The sequence below is a fragment of the Anarrhichthys ocellatus genome, unplaced genomic scaffold (assembly GCF_004355925.1).
Source record: "Anarrhichthys ocellatus isolate YVR2014 unplaced genomic scaffold, GSC_Weel_1.0 scaffold24, whole genome shotgun sequence".
NCBI lineage: Eukaryota > Metazoa > Chordata > Actinopteri > Perciformes > Anarhichadidae > Anarrhichthys > Anarrhichthys ocellatus.
The window spans coordinates 9,144,584-9,169,211 of NW_022280054.1; the positions used below are offsets into that span (position 1 = coordinate 9,144,584).

The 24,628-nt window shown below is 42.6% G+C and overlaps 3 protein-coding genes across 7 annotated transcripts in view; 1 reads left to right on the forward strand and 2 right to left on the reverse strand.

Moving 5' to 3' along the window:
- Positions 1 to 3,915, reverse strand: part of tsku (tsukushi small leucine rich proteoglycan homolog (Xenopus laevis)) — a 6,692-nt gene extending 2,777 nt beyond the window's left edge. The window contains exon 1 of one of the 3 annotated variants that reach the window (XM_031860521.1): positions 3,847 to 3,915. In XM_031860521.1, the coding sequence (XP_031716381.1) occupies positions 3,847 to 3,861 (15 nt within the window). In that variant the 5' untranslated portion in view covers positions 3,862 to 3,915. The other 2 variants (XM_031860520.1, XM_031860519.1) reach the window with 2 other exon arrangements.
- A 4,985-nt stretch (positions 3,916 to 8,900) lies between these two features.
- gucy2f (guanylate cyclase 2F, retinal) lies at positions 8,901 to 17,745 on the forward strand. Its single transcript, XM_031860933.1, has 18 exons — positions 8,901 to 9,695; positions 10,497 to 10,798; positions 11,207 to 11,561; positions 11,697 to 11,781; positions 12,148 to 12,244; positions 12,452 to 12,577; positions 13,228 to 13,308; positions 13,431 to 13,607; positions 13,786 to 13,942; positions 14,095 to 14,244; positions 14,382 to 14,530; positions 14,642 to 14,805; positions 14,907 to 15,099; positions 15,186 to 15,360; positions 16,473 to 16,571; positions 16,668 to 16,762; positions 16,871 to 16,956; positions 17,635 to 17,745. The coding sequence occupies exons 1-18, from the start codon at positions 8,954 to 8,956 to the stop codon at positions 17,714 to 17,716; spliced, it is 3,315 nt and encodes a 1,104-aa protein (XP_031716793.1). The 5' UTR covers positions 8,901 to 8,953; the 3' UTR covers positions 17,717 to 17,745.
- Positions 17,746 to 19,816: 2,071 nt separating this feature from the next.
- Positions 19,817 to 23,520, reverse strand: serpinh1b (serpin peptidase inhibitor, clade H (heat shock protein 47), member 1b). 3 transcript variants are annotated; one of them, XM_031861019.1, is made up of 8 exons: positions 23,441 to 23,520; positions 22,761 to 22,792; positions 21,952 to 22,098; positions 21,626 to 21,818; positions 21,238 to 21,508; positions 21,055 to 21,153; positions 20,709 to 20,941; positions 19,817 to 20,606 (listed from the first exon to the last, which is right to left on the reverse strand). In XM_031861019.1, the coding sequence occupies exons 3-8, from the start codon at positions 22,068 to 22,070 to the stop codon at positions 20,304 to 20,306; spliced, it is 1,218 nt and encodes a 405-aa protein (XP_031716879.1). In that variant the 5' UTR covers positions 22,071 to 22,098; positions 22,761 to 22,792; positions 23,441 to 23,520; the 3' UTR covers positions 19,817 to 20,303. The 3 variants fall into 3 exon arrangements, with proteins under 3 accessions (XP_031716879.1, XP_031716876.1, XP_031716878.1); XM_031861016.1 differs by having other exon boundaries at positions 22,761 to 23,519; XM_031861018.1 differs by lacking the exon at positions 22,761 to 22,792 and having other exon boundaries at positions 23,441 to 23,474.
- Positions 23,521 to 24,628: the final 1,108 nt, after the last annotated feature.

Sequence of the window (24,628 nt, forward strand, 5' to 3'; positions counted from 1 at the left end):
AGAGAGAGAGAGAGAGAGAGAGAGAGAGAGAGAGAGAGAGAGAGAGAAAATATATATATTTACATTTGAAACCTTTTTTTAACATGCCACGCCCATAGAAGTTAGAAAAGTTCTCCGTCTTTATCGTGCTCAAATAAGAAGTACACAACCTCAATCGCCAGATCAGGTCAGTACACCTCGTCCCTAACCCTAAAAAGAACACTTTGTTTCTGCTTTTAGAAACTAGAGGAACAGTTCCTGCTCAAATGCCATCTTCCAGGTATTTGTTAAGCTTCATGAAAAGACTTTAAGCTTTTATTCAAGCTACTTGGGTAGCCACAACTTCCCTCCCCTCTTGGCTTCCCAACGGGTGTGACCTAATTTCTTTGACCAAAAGAGTTAATTTGCACTTTCTTAGTTTACTCACTAGAACTGAGCACGCGTGGTTGTAAAAGCGAACGATTGTAAATCAAGGCCCCTAAAAATATCTCTGTTCCGTCTTAAAACGGAGAAAATATTGGATGTGCCCACTGAGCATTAAGACCAAAAACTAGTCAAAGAAGTGATTAAAAATGCCGCATGTGCACATACCGTACATGTCTTAGATAAAAACCTATCGTACCTTTTTCTCAGGTTTTGCTGCGGCTGCTGCTGTTGTCCCTCTATGTGTAAATGAGAGCTGAATAAACCTCACCCAGTAAAACATTAGTAATGTGCCCAGTGTGTACACACAAACACACACACACACACACGAATAACACTGACATAAGTTTGAAAATTGGACAGAGGTTAAGAGTTGTGTAACGAAATGAACAGTCATGGTCGAGTGGCCCGGGCATGACACAGCAAAGCGTGTGTTAAAGATCCAGCCCAGAGTTTTACAGCATAACTTTCTTAAAGGGACATAACTGAGAGCACTTTCATTCAAAATGTACCCACAATGCTGAAAAACGTAGAGGAAAGGGAGGGTGAGGGTAAAAATAATACTCCTCCCTGATCCTCTGATGGACTTTTGTTTTTGGGAACATGCAGTGAAAACATGCTGCTATCAGGTGTATCTAACAGGGGGGTTACACGTATTAAGCTTTCCTTATGTAAGAGGATGAGGATACATCACTGCACGGTACTTATGAGTGAACGTATGCAGACTGATTACCGTGGCTCAAAGTCTACTTAGACAGAGCCGATCACCTCTGTGCACTGTTTCTCTTGTTCTGACCCCTGAACTCCCCGATGACAACTGGCTGCTTGTGATGCAGTGAATGAGTTTATGATCGTATCAAATGAATGATTTCATTCTCACCGACTCAGTTACCTGCAGTCGTGATCACAGAAGGGTTTTATGATTTACTGACATGCATTTTATTATTATTTTCTTCTACTTTTTTAAACGTGTCATGCAAAGTGTCTCAAACTCTTATTGTGTGTGTGTGTGTGTGTGTGTGTGTGTGTACATATCCCATCATTAGCTGTCATATAAATAATTAATGGCATGTCCTTCTCGGCCCGCTCTGCAATTGCACGTTTTGTGTCACCTCAAGCAAACTGCAGGCCTCAAAGAGAACCGCCTTGTTGGGAAACCAGAGCAGCCATATAACAGACTAAACATGGGAAACTGCCAGTCAAACCAAGTGGTTACACACATATATATATATATATAGTTTGTTTTTAACGTCTACCACACTGGTATTCAGCAGCTCGTCACCTCTGTGCGGTTTTGCAGCCACACTGGTCCGTCCCCCTTTTCTTTCTCCTGCATCCTTTTGCTCCAGCTGTTGCTCTGGCGGAGGATCGTGAACTTCCTGCACCAGGTGTTCCTCTCCACCGCTCAGCAATAAATCTCAGCTCACAGCAAACTGCTGCCGGCCGGCCGGCTGCCTTCAACTCAGACACATTCTAACGACCGCAGTGAGAGCTGCGAACCCCTCTTGAGTGGACAATTGGCAAAGGCCTGTGAAATCACGCCCCCAAACACCTGGTCACTTTCTGAGGTCTTGTCACACCTTCAGTCCTGGGATCCGGCCGTCCTCTGAGCACCATCAGCCATCAGTTTATTTGTTTACTGACCCTCCCCCCCCAGCTGATGCATACAGCACAGATCACTTTTCACGGCAACTACAACTACATGCACACTTTTTGCCAAACTCTCTTGCTGTGATAATCCAATCACCATAGTGTGTAATCAGTGTAAACACAATCATATGTGTTTAAATCCATAATAAAAGCACCACTTTTATTGCCCACAAGCAACACACTTATCTAAATTCTTAAGATGTTTTTTTCCCAGCAGGCTTTTCTTTATCTAAATTCATGCAAAACTGCACATTTAAAAGCAGAGGACAGAGTTAACATACCAACACTAATATCTACTTAGTTCTCCCATTCAACACATATGTCTGCATCTACGTCAAACAGCACTTTCAGCCCTCGTTTTGTTCAACACCCTGCAGTGTTGTGATGTATTCTCCGTGTCCGCTCCGTCACAATTTAATCCTCAAGTCGAAGGCCGAAAAAACTGTGTAATTAGAAGACGAATGCCACGCTAATCCTTTTAAGCCAAATTAATGCACGCCACGGAGGAGGAGGCGGGGAGATTAAATTAAACTGATCTTACTTAAGTGTTGTGAAACATTTTAGGCGACACTGTTACAGTTACAGTAAATAAATAGCAGAGCTAGAAGAGACAGTTCTCTGTGAGTGGAGCTGACTGCATGAACTGAATATAACGACCACTTTAGTAAACGAGACAGTCTAATGTCGTAGTTTAACTGTAGTCTGGGCTTTGACACAAAGGTACATGAACTTACCTTTGGTTATGCTGCGTGTTTAAGACTAGTCAATACCAATTATGTCAACATGCTAGTATATGTTTGTTCATTTGACACGAAAAAGTTTATATTCTTACTATTAAAGAAAAGGGCCAAACCCTCTCAGTACTATACTTCAGTACAGTTTTGAGGTACTGGTACTTTCTATTTTATGCTACTTTATACTTATTCTCCACTACATTTCAGAGGGATATATTGTTTATATTGAGGATATAAATATCATGATATAACACTGACATGGCTGCAAAAGAGTATACGTTTAAAACTTAACCAGGCCTATAGTTTGCTTCTCATATTAAGCAATATTTTAAAATATATATCTTTTTTCCATCACAGTATTGTTTTTTTTCTCTTATATTAAATACTTCTTCCGCCACAGTTTCCATCATACAACCAGCACCCATCCCGTCATGGAGCTCTTCTTTTTAGTGCCAGTTGTTCCAGATGTTCTCTCCTCCTATATCATATAAGAGTCGTGCCAACTGTGACACACGTGTCTGTCTGCATTACCACAGTGCACCACTGCCATGGCCCTGGCAAGTTAACACAGGAGAACGGTATACAGATCAGATTTCTTCCAGCCGTACGTGGCAAACCCCGGAGAGAGCCGAGCCCTTTTTTTCGGATTAAAATAACCCCCAAAAAACCCCAGTAGGCTCCCACATGTGTACCTCTCAAGGCTCGTCAATAAATAAACAACGTCAATTCCCCCCCCCCCCCCTTGTTTTTCAGCTGTCAATCACAGCTCCGCACGTCAGCTATCCGCGTATCGTTCGCACGAAGTTTGCGGCACTCCATAAAAGTTACTTTCTGCGTCGGAATGGTTTGCGGGAGAGAGGGTCAGAGGAGACACACCAGGGGCGGTTCTCTTAAAACACGTGAAACCTGATCTGACCACAGCGGTCCGCTGCTCTGTGTCCGAAACTTTTCGCTGCTGATAGACAAAGATTTTTAACTCACTGACATACAGAAAAAAAAGAGTAGAATGTATATGTCTATATTTAAACCGGTCATACGTTCGTCAGTTAGAGTAACTTACTTTGGTGCCTTTCATCCAGAGTCAGCTTTTTTCGGCCGTTTTTTTTTTTCTTTTCACTTCCCCGCTCCCTTTTTCCAGATCCCCCCCCCCCCCGCCCCCCCGCAGCGCTCCCGTGTCCCGGTGGTTTAGTCGGTCCCGCCGGGTCTACATGAGCTCTGCTGGATCCCTCTGCGTGTCTGTGCGGTATATTAACTGGAGGCTGGAAACACTGGGACACACTCGTCTGTTCCCATCCCATAAAGTCCTGCCTGGCTTCGGCTCGTTTCTTTACCACCATAAAGTCCACCAACGTTCAAAACGAGAGCACTTACGGTTGATAGCTTTCCAAAATAAAAGGCCTGCTAAATGTTCTGTTCATGTCAGTTGGTGTTTTCTTTGGCGACTGTTGCTAATGGTGATTTTAAAGTAATGTAGTGTTAGCATCCTATTGTTAGGAGGTGCCGCTTGTAACCAAATTGTATTTGCCTCTCTAAACCTGCCGTTAGGGACTTGTCGCTTTGTTCGTCAATAAACTAAACTAGCATTTGCACTTTGTTTAGCTAACGTTAAATTGCATTTTTACACACGCATACACATTGAAAGAGTATACACTGAAGCTGTCTCAACATATATTGTCTCGTAAAGGCAATATACTTAGACCACACGATCCAGATTTGGCTCATTTCAACGTTACGCTTTTATTTTTGCAGGCGTGTAACTTCCGGTCTTGGACCTACTCTTTTAGGTAGTTTTGACGCTGCCTGTCTGTGCGCACTCTAGTGGAGACACCGCAAACAAACCCACATGAAAAGAAAAATAAAGTACAGCGTTGCACAACAAGGCGGTTTGCTTCGTTTGGCATGAAAAACACATTTTGATGAAACTGATAAAAAACATAATGTGAACGGAAACCCGGACCTTTCCTGTTGCTGCACACGCAGCTTATGGTTCTTCACAAAGACGAGCATTTAGTGTGGTAGGAAGGTTTTGCAAAGACAGATCCTGCAGGTTTAAGTAGATCATTTAAAACTTTAGGCTATTTTTAAATAAAGTTTCACATGTCATTAATGTGTTATAGGGGTGAAAATTTAATTCTGACTATAAGTATTTCCAAACACTATTCTAGACAAATAGGTTTAATATTAGGCTGCAGGAGAGCAAAACATAAGCTATAGAAGGCCTACTTCTAATCCGCAAATCCATGGAAACATTAGGTTACACCCTGTTACATTGTTATAACAAGTTATCTAGAAGAGCCAGAAACACAGAGGTCAAGATTGTGGTAAACATCAGTTGCAGCTCACACAACACTCTTCATCTGCACCCTCCGCCATGGCTTTCCTCACGAGAGCATGGCAGTATCAGCATGCATTTCTACATGGATACGTGCACTGTCAAGGGCTCATGCATAGTTTTTCTGAAGAAAAATAAAAAAGATCACTTGTATGTTCTCTCAAGAAAAAATGCACATCATACAGTAAGCTGTGATGGAAAGGGGAAGGTAATTTGACATGTCATTTGGTGTTACACGTGTAGCAAAAAACCTGATATATGATGGTGAGTAGCCTGAGGCAGACAAGACCAAAGTGGGCAAATACATTCAAACACAATAGCTCATCACTCGTGTTAAATTATTCCAGAATGTAGCTTCAACAGTTTTTATTCTTCAAGTATAGTTTGCCACAGACAGTCACAGCACACTGAACCCATCGTGTGTCGATCAATAAAGTGGAAGTAACTGTCACTCCTGCACCAAAGGCCTACTAAAGTAAACATTACCTCTTTGTTTTAATGTAGCCTAGCAAGAAGGGTGGATGATAGTAACAAAAGAGGATTAATAGTGGAAGTAGAGTTTTGCAAAGATTTAATTACAAAAAAGATAACCATATAATGGATGTTAGCTGCTTAAGAAAGTTAGACAAATATGCCTATTAGACAGAACTTCACAGCTCTTCTTAACTGATTTGTGCTTTATAATAGCATTATGAAAAGAGAAGAAGTTATTGAATAGTTTTTGCATCCATAGAGGTTAATTTTAAGAGATCCACTCCCTTTATCCCTGTGTACCATACAGTAAGGCTCTTTCCCCACCAGATGGCACCAGAGCTAAAGCCATCCTCTAATAAAGTCACCGTGACACACGTCACAGTGAGGGCTCCAGAAGCAATTCAGAGAAACTAACCTACTTTTAAACACATGAGAGCTTTCACTGGAAGATGAAAAAAACAGTTGGCAGACACAAGAGGTCAGTGCCATATTGCAAAAGTTAATAGCATCACAACAAACAGTGCTAACTTTGACCTGCACAGTAGTTGTGACCCTGAGCATGTTACTGTATTTCGGTTATCTCTTCACAAACCTCCATGTAAATTATGCTCAATATAGGGCCTGAGATTCACATTGATCCTGCACAAATCATGTTGAATTTGTAGTCCCAAAAGGGACAAAAGCGTTTAAGAGATTCTAGTTTATCTTTTTTTTAATCATATATATATTGTATTATTATATTGTACCCACACTGCATTTTCTATCCTCCTTGTTCCACGCAGACATGTTTCAGGTGGCTGTATTTTTAAATGTGTTTTTATTATTTTTGCTTGTGGAGACTTGTGTGTCATTCCACAGTGTCTAATAGAAAGCACAGAGCTGGTCTCAGGAGCAGCATCCGATGTGTTGTGTTCACGGCTCACTGGGTAGACATACTGCGCTGAGTCGTCATTTCTTTCTGTTCTCTATTCCTGGATGCAGGACAGCGGCGTCAAGGTGTTACATTTAAGAGGCTCATCAGCTTATGTGGGATATAGGTCAACAAAGGTGGAATCACTTACCAGCTCCTTGTGCACAATTTCATACAATATTCGTGCAACATAATGTGTATTTACTGGCTTGTTGTCAAGATTCAGTTTGAAGGGACATTTTTTAACTTGTCATGTCCTTAAAACACGCACACACACACACACACACACACACACACACAGACACACACACAAACACACAGACACCAGAAACAGCAGTCATCCACAGCCTGATGTTTTAAGTATTCACCTTGGTTTCGGTAAAGGGACTGTTCACCCCAAAATCAAAACTATTTTTTTTTCTCCAACTTATAGTGTTATTTAATCAATCTAGATTGTGTTGATGTTAGTTGCCAATTTTTGGAGGTATTGGCCATTGGGATGTCGGCCTATATAATTGGACTTTATGGCACTCGGCCTGTGGTGCTCAAAGCGCCAAAATAAAAAGAGATTTGGAAAACAGCAATGTCTCTGTTTAAAATCATGACCCGATTAATATCAACATAATCCACAGACCTCGTTGTGAGCAGATTCATTTAGGAACTGTGGTTGACAGAAAATTGTTGTAACTGTCCATTTAAAAAGCTTTTATTATTCCGACCTAAACTCAAACATTATGGGTCTGTCTTTGTTGTGTTTCTTTTCCGACCTAAACTCAAACATTATGGGTCTGTCTTTGTTGTGTTTCTTTTCCCTGCAGTTTATTAACAGCCAGTACCATTGCTGTTCAGTCTAAAAGGTAAAACTCTTTGCTGTTCCTTTAAGAAATAAAGACATTTAAAATTAGTAAGGGAGGGAAGCCACTAAAGTCAGTTCATCCTCAGGATATTATTTCCGATATATAGTAGAATAACGGGGAGATGCTAAGGATTTGGCTAATTACATAAAAGTGTTTATCACTTAAATGATTGCTTTCCAGCCTCTTTAATATGTTTTTTGTGGCTGCTTGCTTGATAATGATCACTGGTTTGATCACAACCTCTGCATGGTATGGTTCTGTTAAGTCATCCTCCCAGCCCATATTTTGCCTTCAACGCTGTCATCCATGGTTGGTGTTGTGGCAACCAGCTGTACCTGGACTCATTTGCCAGGCAAGGTTGCTTCACCTGGCGGAGTCTTTTGTAAAAAAAAGAGCTGAAAAGACTGACGCAGGCAAAACAGGCAGCAGAACTCAGGGGACCCACAGGGAGAGCCCTTCGTTATCTTTAATTACTCAGCACACTCCACCAGGGTTCAAATCCACTTAATCTATGGAACCTGCTGTGCTGCAGGCGTGTTAGACCAATTAAAGCACGGTTCAGGTGTCTTCATGCAATGTGGCCGAGGTGTCTCCAGGGAAAGACAAATGACCCCACTCTGCACATCAGGAAATATTTATTTACTAAACATTCATTTTTATATACACGTGTGAAGGTTGAGGCTATAGGAGCATATTTTTTGTTGACATTTACTTTTTATATCATCATGATTTAATAAAACAGGATTTGTTACTGTACTTCCAGAGGAGTATAACTGATGGCTGAGAGGTCTTGCAGCCTCTCCAGCAGAGGCTTTTAGAGTAGACTAAGGCCTTCTGTCAATCCTCTTACATTGTGCCTCACTGAAAATGGATTAGACGGTTAACACCTACGTTTTGGCCCCGGGTCACTTTGGAGGATTTGATTGAATGGGCCTGTAGCAGACACTGGCTTCCTATATTGATAATACATCAAACACTTCCAATTTCAAACATCACATTTTTTTGGAGGAAGGTTCGCTCATTTTTGGGGATTTTTAATTTTGACTCTATTTAGGCCAGATGTGATTTTTTTTTTGGTCCTTTCTCCAGACATGCATCCTGTGAACAAAAGTGTTTGTGGAAACGCACGGGAGCCTTCAGAGGCACTGACTGCGGGACGTAAGTAGCTCTCCAGGGTGCTGAAGTCGTCTCCAAACGCGACAGACATCAGCGCACGAGCTCTCTCTGCCTGTCACTTTCAGCCCATAATCCAAACACGATGACTTGGCTGTGTCTCCTCCGGATCGACACCGTGGATCCTCGGGGGTGAATATAGGGAAGGTTTTGGGATATGGTGAGGTGACGGTTTATGTGGATACAGAGAAGTAGATCCGAGAGGACACCTGTGAGATTGTCTCCTCGGACCATGAAGCTGTCCTGATGGCAACAAATAAACGGCAAGTAATTGTTTAAATTCATTATGACTCATATAAGATATTTATTATTAAAGGAATAAAACTATTTTATTCATGGCTGTTTTGCAGGTGTCACTGGTCTAATTGATAGTTCAATAGTGAACACAAATATTCACTGCTTTGGACACCCTGGGAGGACAATGCAACATATTCATCCGCATTTCAAAGGGGCGCTGTGGGAGTCCAACCATCCATGTATGCCCATAATTAAAAGCAGACCAACTTTGACGACACTGCCCTTTTATAACTTTCTGTTATGGGTCCTCGTCGGGGTGTTGACGTTCCCTTGCTGTGTCCGCTGTTTGATATTCAAAGTGGGGGTCCTGGGGCCTTGGAACTGTGACCCTGTATACTACAGGGCCCAGCCCGCTGCGGCTGCCAGGCTCGCCGTAAACAGGATAAACAAAGACGTAAACCTGGATCTGGGCCTCAAAATGGACTTTATCGTCCTGCAAGAGCCCTGCGAAACCTCCAAAGCCCTCACTGCGTTCATTTACAATGAGAAGATGGCGGATGCGTTTGTGGGCCCCACCAACCCGGGATACTGTGTTGCAGCCTCTCTGCTGGCCAAGAACTGGGATAAGGCCATCTTCTCCCACGGCTGTGTTAACTACGAGCTGGACCGGGTCATCGGGTACCGGACTTTTGCCCGGACCGTGCCGTTTCCCACTGATGTGTTGTTCGCCGTCTTGAAACACTTCAGGTGGGCCAGCGTTGTGGTGGTCTCATCCAATGAGGACATTTGGAGGGACACTGCTGGGAGAGTGGCGCTTGCTCTCCGAAATAAGGGGCTTCGCGTTGGTCTGGTTACATCCATTGGTATCAATGAGACGGTCGTGGAGAGCACACTGAGGGAGATCCAGGCTGCAGGAGAGATCAGGGGTGAGTCTGTGCTGACACTAACACAGGAGCCGACTTTCAGTAATGAAATGTAAGATTATTACACATTAAAGTGACACCAGAGGAGGTGAATTAATTAATAATCCTCAGTAGTAATTTTGTGGAAATAGATGATATAATACATGTAATAACGGCAGCATTACATCACAGGTGAACAACTTGCAGAACTGCAAAATATCAAACCATCAGCTCAAACATCCTGTACACATCCATTTCAGCTGGCTTATCCCTCCACCATCCCACCAGGAAGCCATTTTGACACAGATTTCACCTTCTAGTTGAGGTGAACTGGGGCATCAACTTAATTTGTGTTTTAATTAATAATCAGTCATATTCATTGGCATTTTTGTGGCTTTACTAGAGCGTAAAAAAGAGCTGACAAGAGGTTTAGTTACAGAGCACTTTGACTTATCAGTAATCAGGGGTTAAGTTTCAGACATTCAGTTGAAATTACATTTATAGAAACATATGAAATAAGACTTTGTGACAAGGTGATGGATAGTTATGCTTTGTCACATCAGAACTATTTGTTCATGAATCAAACAACTAAAACAAAGTACAATAACTCCTGTCAGTCAGTTAATTAGGTGTGTTGTTAACTTTTGGAGCACATTACGGTCAGTCCTCTTGAATAGCAAATGCAAGTACAAAGCTGCATTTGTCCAATTTTCCCCGACTGGCACACTAAATCGTTATGATACTGAGTTTGGTCGCGTTATCACTCGACATATGTCCATAAAACAAACATTTGAACCCCACTGTGTTTTTCCTTGTCTGTCTCAGTCATCATCATGTGCATGCACTCCATCCTGTTTGGAGGGGAGCAGCAGGCCATCTTTCTTCTCAAAGCACAGAAAATGGGCCTGACTTCTGGGAAGTATGTGTTTGTTCCCTACGACGCCCTCCACTACAGCGTGCCCTACACCAACGTCTCCTACTTCCCCTTGCAAAACAACAGCAGGCTGAGGGAGGCCTATGATGCTGTGCTCACCATCACCATAGCCTCTGAGCCTTTGTCCTTCAACGAGGCGTTCGCTTCCGCGAAGAGGAGTGAGGAAATAACGCTAGCCGTGCAGCCAGAGCAGGTAGAAACCAAGGCTTAAAAACTCTTAAAGACTTAAAAAAGTCTTAAAACTCACATGTAAAATGGAAAAAGTTCATTGATGCTGGGACCACTTCCTGCTGCGACTCTAATGTCCGGTGTAACAAGATTCATGTACAGTCATTTAAAAAATCATTCACTCATTCCCTTTCTATCCCTCCACCACAGCTCCCCAAATATAAGAAACATAGTTTATCCAAATGTTCAAACAACAAAATTAGCTTATTATTCTGTGCATTGTATAATGCCTATCAATATTATATTCCTTGTAGATACCAAAAGTTACCTTTGTGACAATTTGTTGCTCACCATATCTAGAGAGGATGATTTAAAGTAGTGAAAATAGGAAATAAGGAGTGAACTTCATATTTCTTTCCTGTGCCCTTTGCAGGTTAACCCACTCTTTGGGACCATTTATAACAGCATCTACCTGCTGGCCAAGTCCATCCACAATGCCAGGAGAGGAGGCATGCGGCTGTCAGGCTCTAACCTGGCGTACTTCACAAAAAACATAACATTCACCGGCTTCAACCAGAAGGTTAAGGTGGACACTGACGGGGACGTTAAGACCAGCTATGTCATCCTGGACTCCGACAACAGCGGGAGCAAACTGTACCAGACCTACCTGCTGGACCTAACGTCCGGAACGCTTCGCTTTGCTGGGAGGTCCATTCAATTTCCAGGAGGACATCCTCCGCCGTCCGACTCCAGCTGTTGGTTTGACAAGAAGGCCATCTGCACGGGAGGTAAGAGGCTTCGCTTCAGGGTGAATATTGGCGAACATGGAGGTGTATGGATGCATTTCCTCAAGTTCTCACAGTTATATGGCATGTTCTCCATACCTTTCCCCACAACATCAAGTTACCTGTTGTCATCCTCAGGTGTGGAGTTCACCTACATCATAGTGGTGTTTGCTGTCATCTTCACTCTGGCGGTAGTAGGGCTCGTTATAAGTCTTTATATCAGGTACAGTTCTCTTCCAAGTCAAACAAATTTAACCTTGTGTTTCTCTCCAGTACTTTACTCCTCTGTCTTTCCAACAAAGTTCAATTAAAGGGATTTTGGTAACAAAGAAGATGCGTTCACCAAACTGTATGGTGTGATGTGCACAATAATGAATGAGAAGGAGAGAGGAAGATTGAGAAAGAGATCCCCCAAAGCATGAGCCATCTGAATTTAAGGTGTCAGGAGACTAGTAGTAGCTCTCATATAAGGACAAGCTTTTCTTGTTTATCCGTCTCTGGCCCAAAGATGATCTTCGAGATGGTTTTAGGACACTCACTGCCATTGGTTGAACAGATTTCCTTATCTTTGTCTAAATCTCATTGGCAGGAGGAGACTCCAACAAATCCAGCTGGTCAAAGGTCCCAATCGGATCCTCCTGACCTTAGAGGATCTCACTTTTATCAATCCTCAGCTTAGCAAAAAGGTAAGCAGCATCAGCGTCTCTCAGCTGTCAACACGAAAAACCTTTAGCACATAAATCTGTTGCCCATGTCTTTCCCGCATGCCTTGGACATAATAACACATTTAATTAGTTCAGAATATGAGAAATTATGCACATTTACAAAATAAAATGTTCTCTGGATGGAACTCATTCCTATCAAATCTTCCCCTGCTGTTTGACGTCCCGCAGAAAATCACTTTAGAGGATCTGAGCGAGTCCAAGAGCGCTCTAGAGGAGAAATCTGCAGACCTCTCGCACTCTGCGAACAGCTTGCAGACTGCAACTCATGAGACCACCAATGTAGCTGTGTATGAGGTACGCAACACTGAAAGAGTCTTTGCACCTGTTACTTCGGCTTGCGTGTGTTTGCATTATCTAAAAATGCAGTAAGTATGTAAGTGAGGGAGGGAAGGGTGTCATTGTGAAGCACATGTCCAGGCCCTTAACTTTAATGGTAAATATTCAACAAAATGCAACATATTTTCTTGTCATATCTTCCACAAATTGTCATAACATTGGTTTGAATGTGCAATTGATATGGTTGTGTTTAAACTCAGTTTTGGGGGGTTAAGGTCAGGTTGAACCTTTTGTTGAGGGGTTTAGTTACATTTAAAGTAAGACTTTATGTATGTTTTTTGTACTCTCCAATGTCTGTTGAGTCTGTATCATCAACAACGTTTTGTCCCAATTAAGAAAAGACTTTAATGACTTTTACAGACGAATCCAAGTTTTCTGTAAGGTCAACATTTATTCAAGAATCAAAACAATAGCTCCCAGATAGTCACATGAAAATTGTGGTTGGATGGATGAACAAGCAGCAGCAAAATCGTTATTGGAAGTAAAAGAAACACATGATACTTTAATACCTCTTTAGAGAAATAAAATGTCCAAAAATCGTGTGTGGACATCAATACTCAAAACAAAGGTTTGATCCCACTGTAACAACATAACAACTTCTCTTGCAGGGTGACTGGGTGTGGCTGAAGAAATTTGAAGAGGGACAATTTAAAGAAGTGAAGCAGAGCACCACCAAGATTTTCACAAAGGTAGAGCAACATGTCTCGACCTGTAAAAATACAGCGTTAAAGCAAAAGAAAAAAGCTGATTCTCAAAACATACCTTATTTCCCCCTATCATTCCATCAACGTGTTCATCTGCTATTTCTCAGATGAAAGACCTGAGAAACGAGAATGTGAATCCGTTCCTTGGCTTCTTTTTGGACTGCTCCATGTTTGCAGTGGTGACGGAGCACTGCTCCCGGGGCAGTCTGCAGGACCTGCTGAGGAACGAGGACGTCAAATTAGACTGGATGTTCAAGTCCTCACTTTTGCTTGACCTCATCAAGGTAAACGCTGATATGCAAAGACATTATAATGATTCACTGGCTGTGGCTAATATCCCCATTGGCTTGTTGATATTTCCTTTATATTACTTGCAGTGCTCGTAACAAACTGCTTAAATGGCGTCCTCTTGGTCCTTTATATAGTGGATTAACTCCACTGTTGAACATATTGTGCTTCCAGGGTATGAAATACCTTCACCACAGGGAATTCCCCCACGGCAGACTGAAATCTCGTAACTGTGTGGTCGACGGGCGTTTTGTCCTCAAGATTACGGACTATGGCTTCAATGAGCTGCTGGAGTCTCAGAAAGCTGTTATAGAAGAACCTCCACCTGAAGGTACCTTCTGCTCTGGAAAAAGTGTCTCGTAACTGTTCATGACTATTTTACATAGGCCTACAACATTAGCGATTATGCAAAGCCATGCGTTTATTACAGTTGGAAGTGACTGGTATCATGTTGCCAACCTATCGTTTCTCCTTTTCACTCAGATTTATTCTGGACAGCTCCAGAGTTCTTAAGGGACCTTGCAAACTCACGTAAAGGCACCTACAAGGGAGACGTGTACAGCTTCTCTATCATCCTTCAAGAGGTGGTGGTCAGAGGGTCGCCATATTGCATGCTGGGTCTACTGCCCGTGGGTGCGTATCCCTCGAGGGAGAGGAGTTGTAGATGAAGAGAAACAGACAAATGTGTAGAGCTCAAGAAGATGTCACTGATATTCACTACATTTTGATTTTAAAACTTGATTGTCCGATCTCCTCCGTCTGCTCACCAGAAATCATCCGTAAGGTGAAGAAGCCTCCTCCGATGTGCCGCCCCACCGTGGCTCCGGACCAGGCTCCTCTGGAGTGTATCCAGCTGATGAAGCAGTGCTGGAGCGAAATGCCTGACCGCAGACCAAATTTTGATGAGATCTTTGACAGGGTACACTTTTGGAGACACGTGGCCTTGTTGTCTCCAACCTTACAATTGTTATCCCACTTAAATAAACCACTTGGTGGTTTAACAAGAATCTCTATTTATCTGTTTGAGCAGTTCAAGATAATCAACAAGGGTAAGAAGACCAACATCATTGACTCCATGCTGAGGATGCTGGAGCAGTACAGCTCCAACCTGGAGGACCTCATCAGAGAGAGAACAGAGGAGCTGGAGGTGGAAAAACAGAGAACAGAAAAGCTGCTGTCAGAGATGCTACCACCGTGAGTTTGTACACACATACGCAAACCCAAACATGATGTTGCATTTATCTTAAGGAAACGCCTGAGTATGTGGTTCTTGTAACGTTTCTGCCCGTCTTCAGTTCTGTGGCTGAGGCCCTGAAGACCGGTGCCACTGTGGAGCCGGAGTACTTTGACCAGGTGACAATCTACTTCAGCGACATTGTAGGTTTCACCACCATCTCCTCGCTCAGTGATCCCATCGAGGTGGTCGACCTCCTCAATGACCTCTACTCTCTGTTTGACGCCGTGCTCAGTAACCACGATGTCTACAAGGTCAGAGAACATGCTCAGTATTTAGACACATACATAGACAAACGCGGATGTGCCCATAACTGAACAAATATGTTTGCGTTATCTAGGTGGAGACCATTGGTGATGCATACATGGTAGCATCGGGTCTGCCAAAGAAAAACGGCAACAAGCATGCTGCTGAGATTGCCAACATGTCTCTGAACATCCTCAGCTCAGTAGGAACCTTCCATATGCGGCACATGCCAGACGTTCCCGTCAGGATACGCATAGGAATCCATTCAGGTGAGAAAGTCTTCATTAGTATCAGTGAATATGAGGGAAACTGTGGGGATTTTTTCAACTGAATGCCTTGTCTACATTATTTGTATTTTGTTGTCTAATACTGCTCCACCACAGAAAAGACATTTGGTCTCATATATCACCCAAACAGTCAAAATCACGACTGTCTGCAACGAGTAGTTTTTTTGGTATCAATGATCTTCTTTTAACATTTGTTTAAAAAATGTCCATTTCTTTTAACGTAATCAGAAGAGACTTTTAGCTCGTACATGTTGAGATTGTCAATGACAGTGTTGATGCATGCTGGGAAAGACTGTGGCTACTACGCTTAGGGACAACGATGGACGTATGAAGAGAACTAGATGCAGAGTTGGAGGCGGATTCCTACTCATTCCTATGAAAGTTGCTCTGTGGTGCATCAAGCAAAAAAAGTCTCACTACATTCAGAGTCCTACTGTTGAATCCATCTTGTGCTCAATATGAAATTCAGAGCATAGGCCTATCCATTGCCTCAACACGGCTCTCAACATAATGATGGCTGAGCCTGCGGCTAGCAGCTAACCTTGCTAACAGCATTGACTTTGCAAACACAGCAACAGTAGGCCTACTGATAGAGGTAACAGTGTTAGCATGAAGGGGAACCATGTTAACCATGGCTAACCATGTTAGCATGAAGGTGGACGATACACTTCCTTGACAACCTTAACAGCTGTAACTGTCGAATGAACACAGTGCAAAGCGGTGGCCATGAGCTAAGTAGGGTACGCTCACATGCACTAAAAGTACGCGCGGCCGGCCCGGCTATACAAAGCATAGAGATTCTCAGATTACAACACACAAGGAGGGAGAGTGACTTCATTCTCTGCTCAGATAGACATTACTCCACTACATCTATAGATAAGAGTTGTTTGTTGCTTTATTAATGCTCTGAATAACATATAGAGGACCTTTAAACCGGACAAACTCTGGCTGTGGGCTTGACTTGTTTAGGTGGTCTTGTTTACACTTTCGCACAGCTACAACACAGTGAAGCCTATACAGCTGATTGATTACTGTGTCTGATGCAGTCCCCAGTACATCAGAACAATTCATCATTGTTTTTGTTGTATTTCCAGGGCCCTGCGTTGCTGGGGTGGTAGGTCTGACTATGCCGCGGTACTGCCTTTTCGGTGACACCGTCAACACTGCCTCTCGTATGGAATCCACTGGGCTGCGTGAGTTTCCCTGGACACCTACCCACCACACTTTGTGGTGTTGCTTCATGTTTTGTTTTTGGTCTAATGCCTTCGTCTCTTCTCTTTCTCCATCAGCTTATAGAATCCATGTAAATATGACCACTGTGAAGATCCTCCATTCTCTTAATGAGGGTTACAAAATAGATGTCAGAGGCAAGACAGAGCTGAAGGTGACGTCTACAATCATTTAACCTCAGTATTTGGTATTAAGACAAATATTTTACAGGAGACAGTCTCAAGTTCTATTAAACATGCTTTTTTTGGGGGCGGGGTTTCAGGGTAAAGGTATTGAAGAGACATACTGGCTTGTAGGGAAAACAAACTTCACGAAGCCTTTGCCAAAACCGCCGGAGATGAAACCAGGGTAAGAGCTTTCATATGGATGAATCCTAAAATAATAATTAAATGTGTACAAATTATTTCATATGTAGGGATTAAAAAATCTCTCTTGTATGAGTCGGACCAGAATTTATCACAATTTCTCATAGTTCAAGTTGCAGATGTTACATTTCGTTGGTGTTATCAACATGTAACTGCCTCCCGCCACTGAAACGTTTTCGACTCATCTGAATGTTGCTTCAGGGAAGACAATCACGGGCTGAACCTTGAGGACATAGCTGCGTACAGGAGAAAGAAAGCTGAGAAAAAGGCTTGACCTTCTTAGTCCAAACATGGGAGGTAGAGACCTGCATGCCAGCTGGTGTTGTGTTGTGGAAGTGTTACTGTGGCTGTCAAAGAGTCAATGTGACCAACCTCTGAGTCTGACCCCTCTCGTTGATTACCGGATCTGTGATCTACTAGTCTCATTAATCTCTTGATCTTATCACCTCCTACATCTTCTTAAACAGATTGGGGAAAGCCCTCTTTGTTTAATTCATTCGCTTTTATTGTGGCTGGCTGGCTCTTGTTTCTCTCTCTTTTTCTGCTTCGTGGCATGCTTCCATGATGTTTTTAGGCATCTGAATGCCAGAGCTCTGCTTAAAAACTAAATGTCATTGTGAAATACAATATTGGTCTGAACTCCACGCTCTGTATTTACTAGGGACAACTGGCAGGAAATGGTAACAGAGGAGATCAAGACCCTTTTTCGCAAGGCCAACAGGCAGGTGGACAAAAAGATCTGAACGAGAGGACGAGATGTGAAAGAAGCAAAACCAGAGGAGAGGAAGAGAGGAGGACACGTCCAGAGAAGGACACAGACAAAGAGCTGGGGGCAGGCAGAGGACAGAGAGCACCACCCATCCTCTCACTTTGGCTTAATGCAGACTTGTTTAAGAGGATTGCCCATCGACTGGCTAATCTGCCTGCAGCCAGCGCAGCAGAACGCGACGGCGCTAATGTAATGAGAGTTGTCGCATTACCTCCCTGCGTACCTGTTGCCAGCAGCGCAGGGAAGGTGCACCGCTCCTCAATGAAGGATGCATTCATTCAGTCCTCTCTGCACTCACCGGCCACTGAGTGGTCACCTATTTAAGGGCAACCAGAGGTTCACCCACCGGAAGATTGAATGCCCCAAACGCCTATTTCAAAATGAAATGTTATATTTTCTGGTGATAATGTCTGATTTTAGTTTGCCATGAGAGCTCATGATAGAGTCGTGGGGCCGAGGATGTTACTTAGCTATGGCTGAATATGAATTGTTATTATCCCTCCGAAGTCGGGGGCTAAGGCTGCTACTGTCTATAATAACAAAAGAAAGAAAAATACATTTGCCTCTTTTAGACAAGGAAGAGTTGGTCATGTCCATTCAAGCCCATTCAAGCTTCGTCATCTTTTTATTTACACTGATGAACGGGTGACAGCACTTGGAGAGTCATGACAATGCAACAAAAGTAATCAAAATGATGATTATTTTTGTTTTCTGTTAAGCAATCTTTTCAACACTTAAACAACTCTTTATATCATAATAACTTTATAACCTCTCTTTGGCATGTTAATATGGAAGCACGATCAGCTGTGTTGATGCTCATACAGATATTTTATTCATTACAACAACCAAAATGCCCTCTAAATTAAATATCCCTTTGTAATGTCAGAATAACTTTTGTATACAAATCCATTAAGGTGTATTACTGATTTCAGGAGAGAAAACTATGTGTACAATGTTAATCACAACTGGAAATGCATGATGTGTTCGGAAGCTGTGCACCCGCTGAAAAGCCCCATCTAGTGTTCAAAATAAGATCCACTCTAAGAAACATTGAATGGATTTCTTTTTTATTATTATTAACGAGTAAAGAGCAATAACAGCATGTAAGCTAAAGGGGATACCTGAGAGCATTGAAATATATTATTTGATCGAAGTGTATTTGTGAAAGTATTATTTTAACCTAAACCCAAAATATGAAGTCAGTTCTCAGCCAACCCTTTTGTTTTCCTTTAACATTTGGAAATAATCCCCTGCATCTCATCATCTTAATGTTCATTATAGGAGCAGCTTAATTCATGCTTGGTGTGCAAAACAACACCAGGTCAGAATCATGTATATTGTGTAACTTATATGTTGTTATTTGTCTTGTAATTTATTACTGCACTGCAAAGTATAAAGTGTATGTAAATAAGACGTAGTTAAGTTATTAAATAATTCATTTGTAACTCCTTCATCAGTTGGCCTTCCTTGCAGTGTAACCAGTCCTCTTCCTCTTTGCAACCACAGGGTGGCGCTACAGCTCTTACGCTGAAACCCAGAAGGCATATATTTCTCTCAAAGAGGTTACAACATTTTGTAAGATTGAAGACTGCCATTGTATGGTTTTTTAATTTGCGATGAAATTGATGATACATGAAAAGTCTTAAGATAATGCCGAGGCTGTATGAAGTTTCTAATTATTATTATTAACCTGTTGTGATGCAGCTGAACCTTTTTATTTGCTGTGCTAGAATTGTAGAAGATTCCCACTCACCATGAGAACCCTGCACTCCAGAGCCTTCTTTTTCTCAGTTTGGACCGTCCCAACAAAGATCCCTCTGGTTTTATTATTCAGGCCAGTTGTGCTGGGGGAAATGAACCACAGAAATCTGTGGATATTGTCTATGGCAGATTAGCAATAACCCCGACATTCCAGACCTGGGAGGATTGTTTGACCTCCAGCCGACTGGAAAGACCGTTGTCCTTTTCCTTTGAGCTGTTAACTCTAACGATTACACATTCCTCTGTTCAACGCTCCAGAAGACTGTCAACTCAGTTTGGATGGTGTTCAGACATGACGTGTAACACACAAATATCTTCTTTGTTGTTATTTATTGAAAAATCAACACATTATTACAAAACACACAATTCCAACAGCTTCTTTGTGGAATACAGTGACAGAAATGACACAACGTGGTTGGCAAGTGAACATGAATGAAGCACCAGACTGTTGCCAGCGTTCCTCCACAAACTCAACTCGTGCAGGGGAACAATTCAGTGCAGACGAAGCAGGCAAAAATAAAATAAAAAACTGAGTTTGTGCAAAGATCTTTTTTTTCTTCTTTAAACATTAAAGCTGATAAAAGAAATCACACATGGATCGTAGCCAAAGCAATAGTGACAAAAACAGGGTGTCAAGAAAATTTACTTAACTTACTTAGCTGTCGTAAGCTCATGTGCTCAGTCCACAGGTTGCCTATTGGAATGTGCTCATGAGGTAAAGTTCATACCAAAAATACATAGTTTCCTGCCATTGTTTCAGAAATAACAAAAGCTATCCATCACAATTCACAACGCTAACATTATAGCTCATCACGCATCTTGTCTCCCTTTGGTTTAACCACTCTGCCGATGTACAGGATGGAGTTGGTCTTGTTGTCCTTCACCAGGAAAATAAAGGGGTGATCCACGTAAAAAAGTTTGGGGTCACTCAACTTGCCGGAGCCGTAGATGCTGTTGTCGAACGGGTTTCCCTTTGTGTCCAGCTCTAGGGCTGACGCGTGGAAGACGTTAGACAGGTACAGGTCCTTCTTTCCCGAGATATTGGACAAGTCAGCCTTGGATTTGTTCACGGCCTCGGTCAGGCCAAGCTCAGCCAGATGTTTCTAGAAAAGACGGCGACAATTGAAAGGGCTGTTGGTTGACTCTTAAATGTCTTTAATACTTGAATTCTATATTGTTACAACCATCAAATGGCCACCATTTACCTGCAGGTTGTGGCTGACTTCCACTTCAATTTTGGGGAGTGTAATGGCCACAGCCTTGTTTTCCATCTTGCTGATCCAGGTCTCCACCTGCTTCCTGGTCAGGAGTTTCTCCAGGCGTTTCAGAGGCTCCAGGTGGTAGGGCATGATCAGGATCATAGAGGCCTGCTTCTGGCCCAGAGGCATGTTCAGCACAAAGATACGGTTCTCTTTGTCATCGTGGAAGTCATACAGACCTGGGGAAAGCAGACAGATCAGATATCTTGTCTTGTTTGCATTCTTGTTGGCAGAAGCCGTTTTGGAGACATAATGAGATATGGACAGAAGTGGAGACGTTTGAGAAACTCACCTGTTCGATGCATCATGGGAACTCCAACGGTGAAAGAGCGGGTAACCAGGAAAGCACGGTTGTCCACCATTTTATCATTAAACGTCTCGTCCCAGTGAGCTGTGGGACAAAACCCTCGGTTACACAATCATTAGACATCTCCATGTGTTTCAATTATGAATAAAAGACACTATTAATACTCACGCTTGAAGAACATAGCGTTGATGATCATGGCTCCATCTGGGTTCTGCACATCCTTGGTGATCTCAGCCAGCTTGCCATCTGTGGCCTTGGCAGCCCACTCGTTGATGGAGTTCACTGCGCTCCTCTTGTCTCGGAAGTTTATTTTTGAATGGTCGTAGTTGTAGTGCTTCTTGCTGTTTTTCACAAAATCATCAGCAAAGGAGACGGAGCTGGGGCCGTACAGGCGGTTGTTGATCTTCCAGGTAGTGTTGCGTGTCTTGGCGTCGCTCACCTGGGAAGGGACAATGTATAAACGGTGAAAATTGAGCACCATATAAAAAGTACTGATGGTCAAGTTTGAGAGTGAGTTTGAGGTCTCACATACAGTATTTCATATTGTTCTAAGTACCTCAGAGAGCAGCTCGGACAGGCCTGCGTGCAGGTGCTCATCCTTCAGTCTGTCAGCACTGAGGACGGTTTTGACCTGGGAGGCGGTGGAGGCCTTGCCACCGAGAGCCACCATGCCCAGAGAGGAGGCCACTACCACAGGAGAGATGAGGATGTTCTCTGTGTCTTTCTCCTTTGCCATGTTGTGGTAGAGGCTAAATCAAAATCACAAGGAAGATTATTTGCTGTGTTTCTAACAGGAAAAACAAAACAGAGAATGCTTAAGCAAAAAGTGCACCTTTATGATATACACTTAATTGTAATCACAGTAATGTATAGATGTCAGACCTGAAGGCCAGATTGGCGCTGTTGTCAGCCAGCATGATGGCGTGGCTGCTCAGCTTCTTTTCCTCTGCAGAGGCCACGAGGGCCAGCAGACAAAAAGCTACAATGTTAGTCATCCACATCCTGTCTGTCTCCAAAAGCAGCTGTAGCCTGTGCAGAAGGAACAAAAGACAAGGACAGGGTTAACATCTCGTTAACTGGGCTGGTTTCCTAAAATCTAATTAATGTGTATTGAGTGTAAGATTGAAGGCACATGTCAGAATCTTGAGAACAGCTTTGATTTCATAAAATAATATATATCAGAAACAAAATAGCAGGACGCAGACTATGATTGTGGGCAGCGGTTCGTGGCTCAGCCCACACAGCAGCTTGGGAACGCCTCCAGTTTCAGGCAGACATGTTCCTCGCCACGTCGGCAGCAGCTGAGACTTAGCTGTATAGCCGGAGCTCAGAGGGAAGCTCTGACTCGACACTGAAATATGATGCTTCTCTGCACTTATTGTAATTTAACTGTTGCACGTCTGCACATTAATGACTTCATCTCGAGCCAGAAGAAGTCAGGACTCTTTTACTTGTTTTACCTCTGAAGCAGCCATCTTTTGTCTCAGAGACAGGGTGTGTCCCTGCAAGCTAGATCTAACTCGACCCATAACTCTCACACCAAGGACCAAATGCAAAGGGCTGAATTTAACCCACTGCAGCGGCAACACGTTTCTGATCCTCATCCACCATTCTGATTTAGGGTTTTGTCTGCATCTCTGTATTTGTATTTGTTTGCGATACAGCAGAAATTTTGCATCATTTTCGGATACCTTGAGAAGTTTTGATGTCTGCAATTTTCATTCTGAAAGACAAGAATTGTATGTAATAATCTCCACAGAGCAGGCAGTGAAACATTATACAGGCTCTGATGGAGGCATATTCTATGTTGCATAATTTCTCCATTTTATATCCTAGTTTACAATCTTTATACTAAAAACATTTAAGTTTGGGTTACTATACGTACAGGTTAGTCATCTCTCTATCACAATCAGACACTTGGATGTTTTTCATTGTCTGTTTGTGACCCAGAAAAAAAAAAAACATGAATCAAGTCAGCTGTGCCACAAACGAGCAGCACTAAATTCTAAAGGACATTTTTGAACCTCTCTTCATCAAAAAAAAAGTCAAAAATCCAGATTGGGTGCATATTGATTTCCCTCCATCTGATTGCACTCAATGCATGTGAATAGAGTGCAAAGACGTAACATGCAAGAGGACAACCTTTATCATGCTGGGATAATTTGTATGAAGACTAAAGATGTATTCTTCTTTCACAACAGATAAACTATAAGACTCTGTGTGCAGGTCAAATGGCCAGAGAGATAGAAGAGAACGGGTTAAAATGGAGAACAAAAAGTTGCAATGAAATTGTGAATCATGAAAACAAAGAACCCCATTCACCCTCTGCATTCCTCCCTGACAATAGAGATGGTTATCTTCTAATCCTTACCTGGCACAGATACGCAGGGTCTCTCTTCTGAGTTGTGTCCGGTGGATAGCGTGGCTGTAGGACTCTCTCCTGCTCTTTATACCCTGAGAGAGAACTTTCTAGAAGTGGGAATGGGATATTCAAATGAGGGTGTATGTGTTTTCCTCAGGAAGCTGGGAGCTGGGACGTCCCCCTTGAAACCACAGGCTGGAATGGGAGGGGTCGGCTGAGGTTAACTCTTCAGCACTGGTCCGGGCTCAGCTTTGAAACTTTCCTTCCTGTGTCTGCAGACAGAAACTTAGAGAAAAGCTGATTCTGGATCAGTCTTAGTTGCTTATAACCAGAACTACTCTTCAGCATCTAAATTATAAAACTGCTTGCTGACTCAATATCCAACACTGGTTACATCACATATATGTGGTATGATTTTGCAGTTAATTTAAGTGCACAAGCCTCTTTAGGGCACAACTCTTCTGAAATGTCAGCAGGCAAAACATCAGTGAATGAGCGCATTGTTTGCAAATATCCACAAAAGAGGAGCAGTGATTTTACATTGTTGGTAATGTCAAACCACAAATGGAAATGTCCAGAACTTTAAAAGCTTCTCAGAAGATCTGCAGCCCTTCCCCCACCTCCCCACCTCCACAGTGGCACGTCAGTCCAACTCAGCTGCTGCTTGCAGGGTGGTGGAAGGATGGGGGTCGTAAAAACTGCCGTGTCCCGACCAGAGGAAACAAAACAGAATAAGTTGCTCATACTTGTGTCAACCTGTTTAGTCACACACAGCGGATTAATATTAATGTCTGCATTATCATATCACAGTTGAACAATAGTCGTAATGATACCTTTTTTCCAATGTAATTTGTGTAAAGAATCTACGAAATCAATGACAAATTTGCTCCATTCCTATCCCCTATAGAAGGAAATAGCAAGACATTTGATAGATAAGTGATCACTCTGCAGTACATACACTATAATTACTATTTTCCAACCAGAGGTATTCCATCCATCTCTTAATCCCCCAAATTGCCCTGCCATGCCGCCGACTAATGAGTGGCCTGTATCCTTTTCTGTGACTTGTTGGGGCAGGCAACCAGAAAGTTCTATGAAAGTTTGAGGTTAAAAAAAAAGCTCCCCAAATCTTATACCTCTGCAACCCTCTTGTCTAATTTCATATATTACATTATTCACATTTTCCCCTTTGAAAGG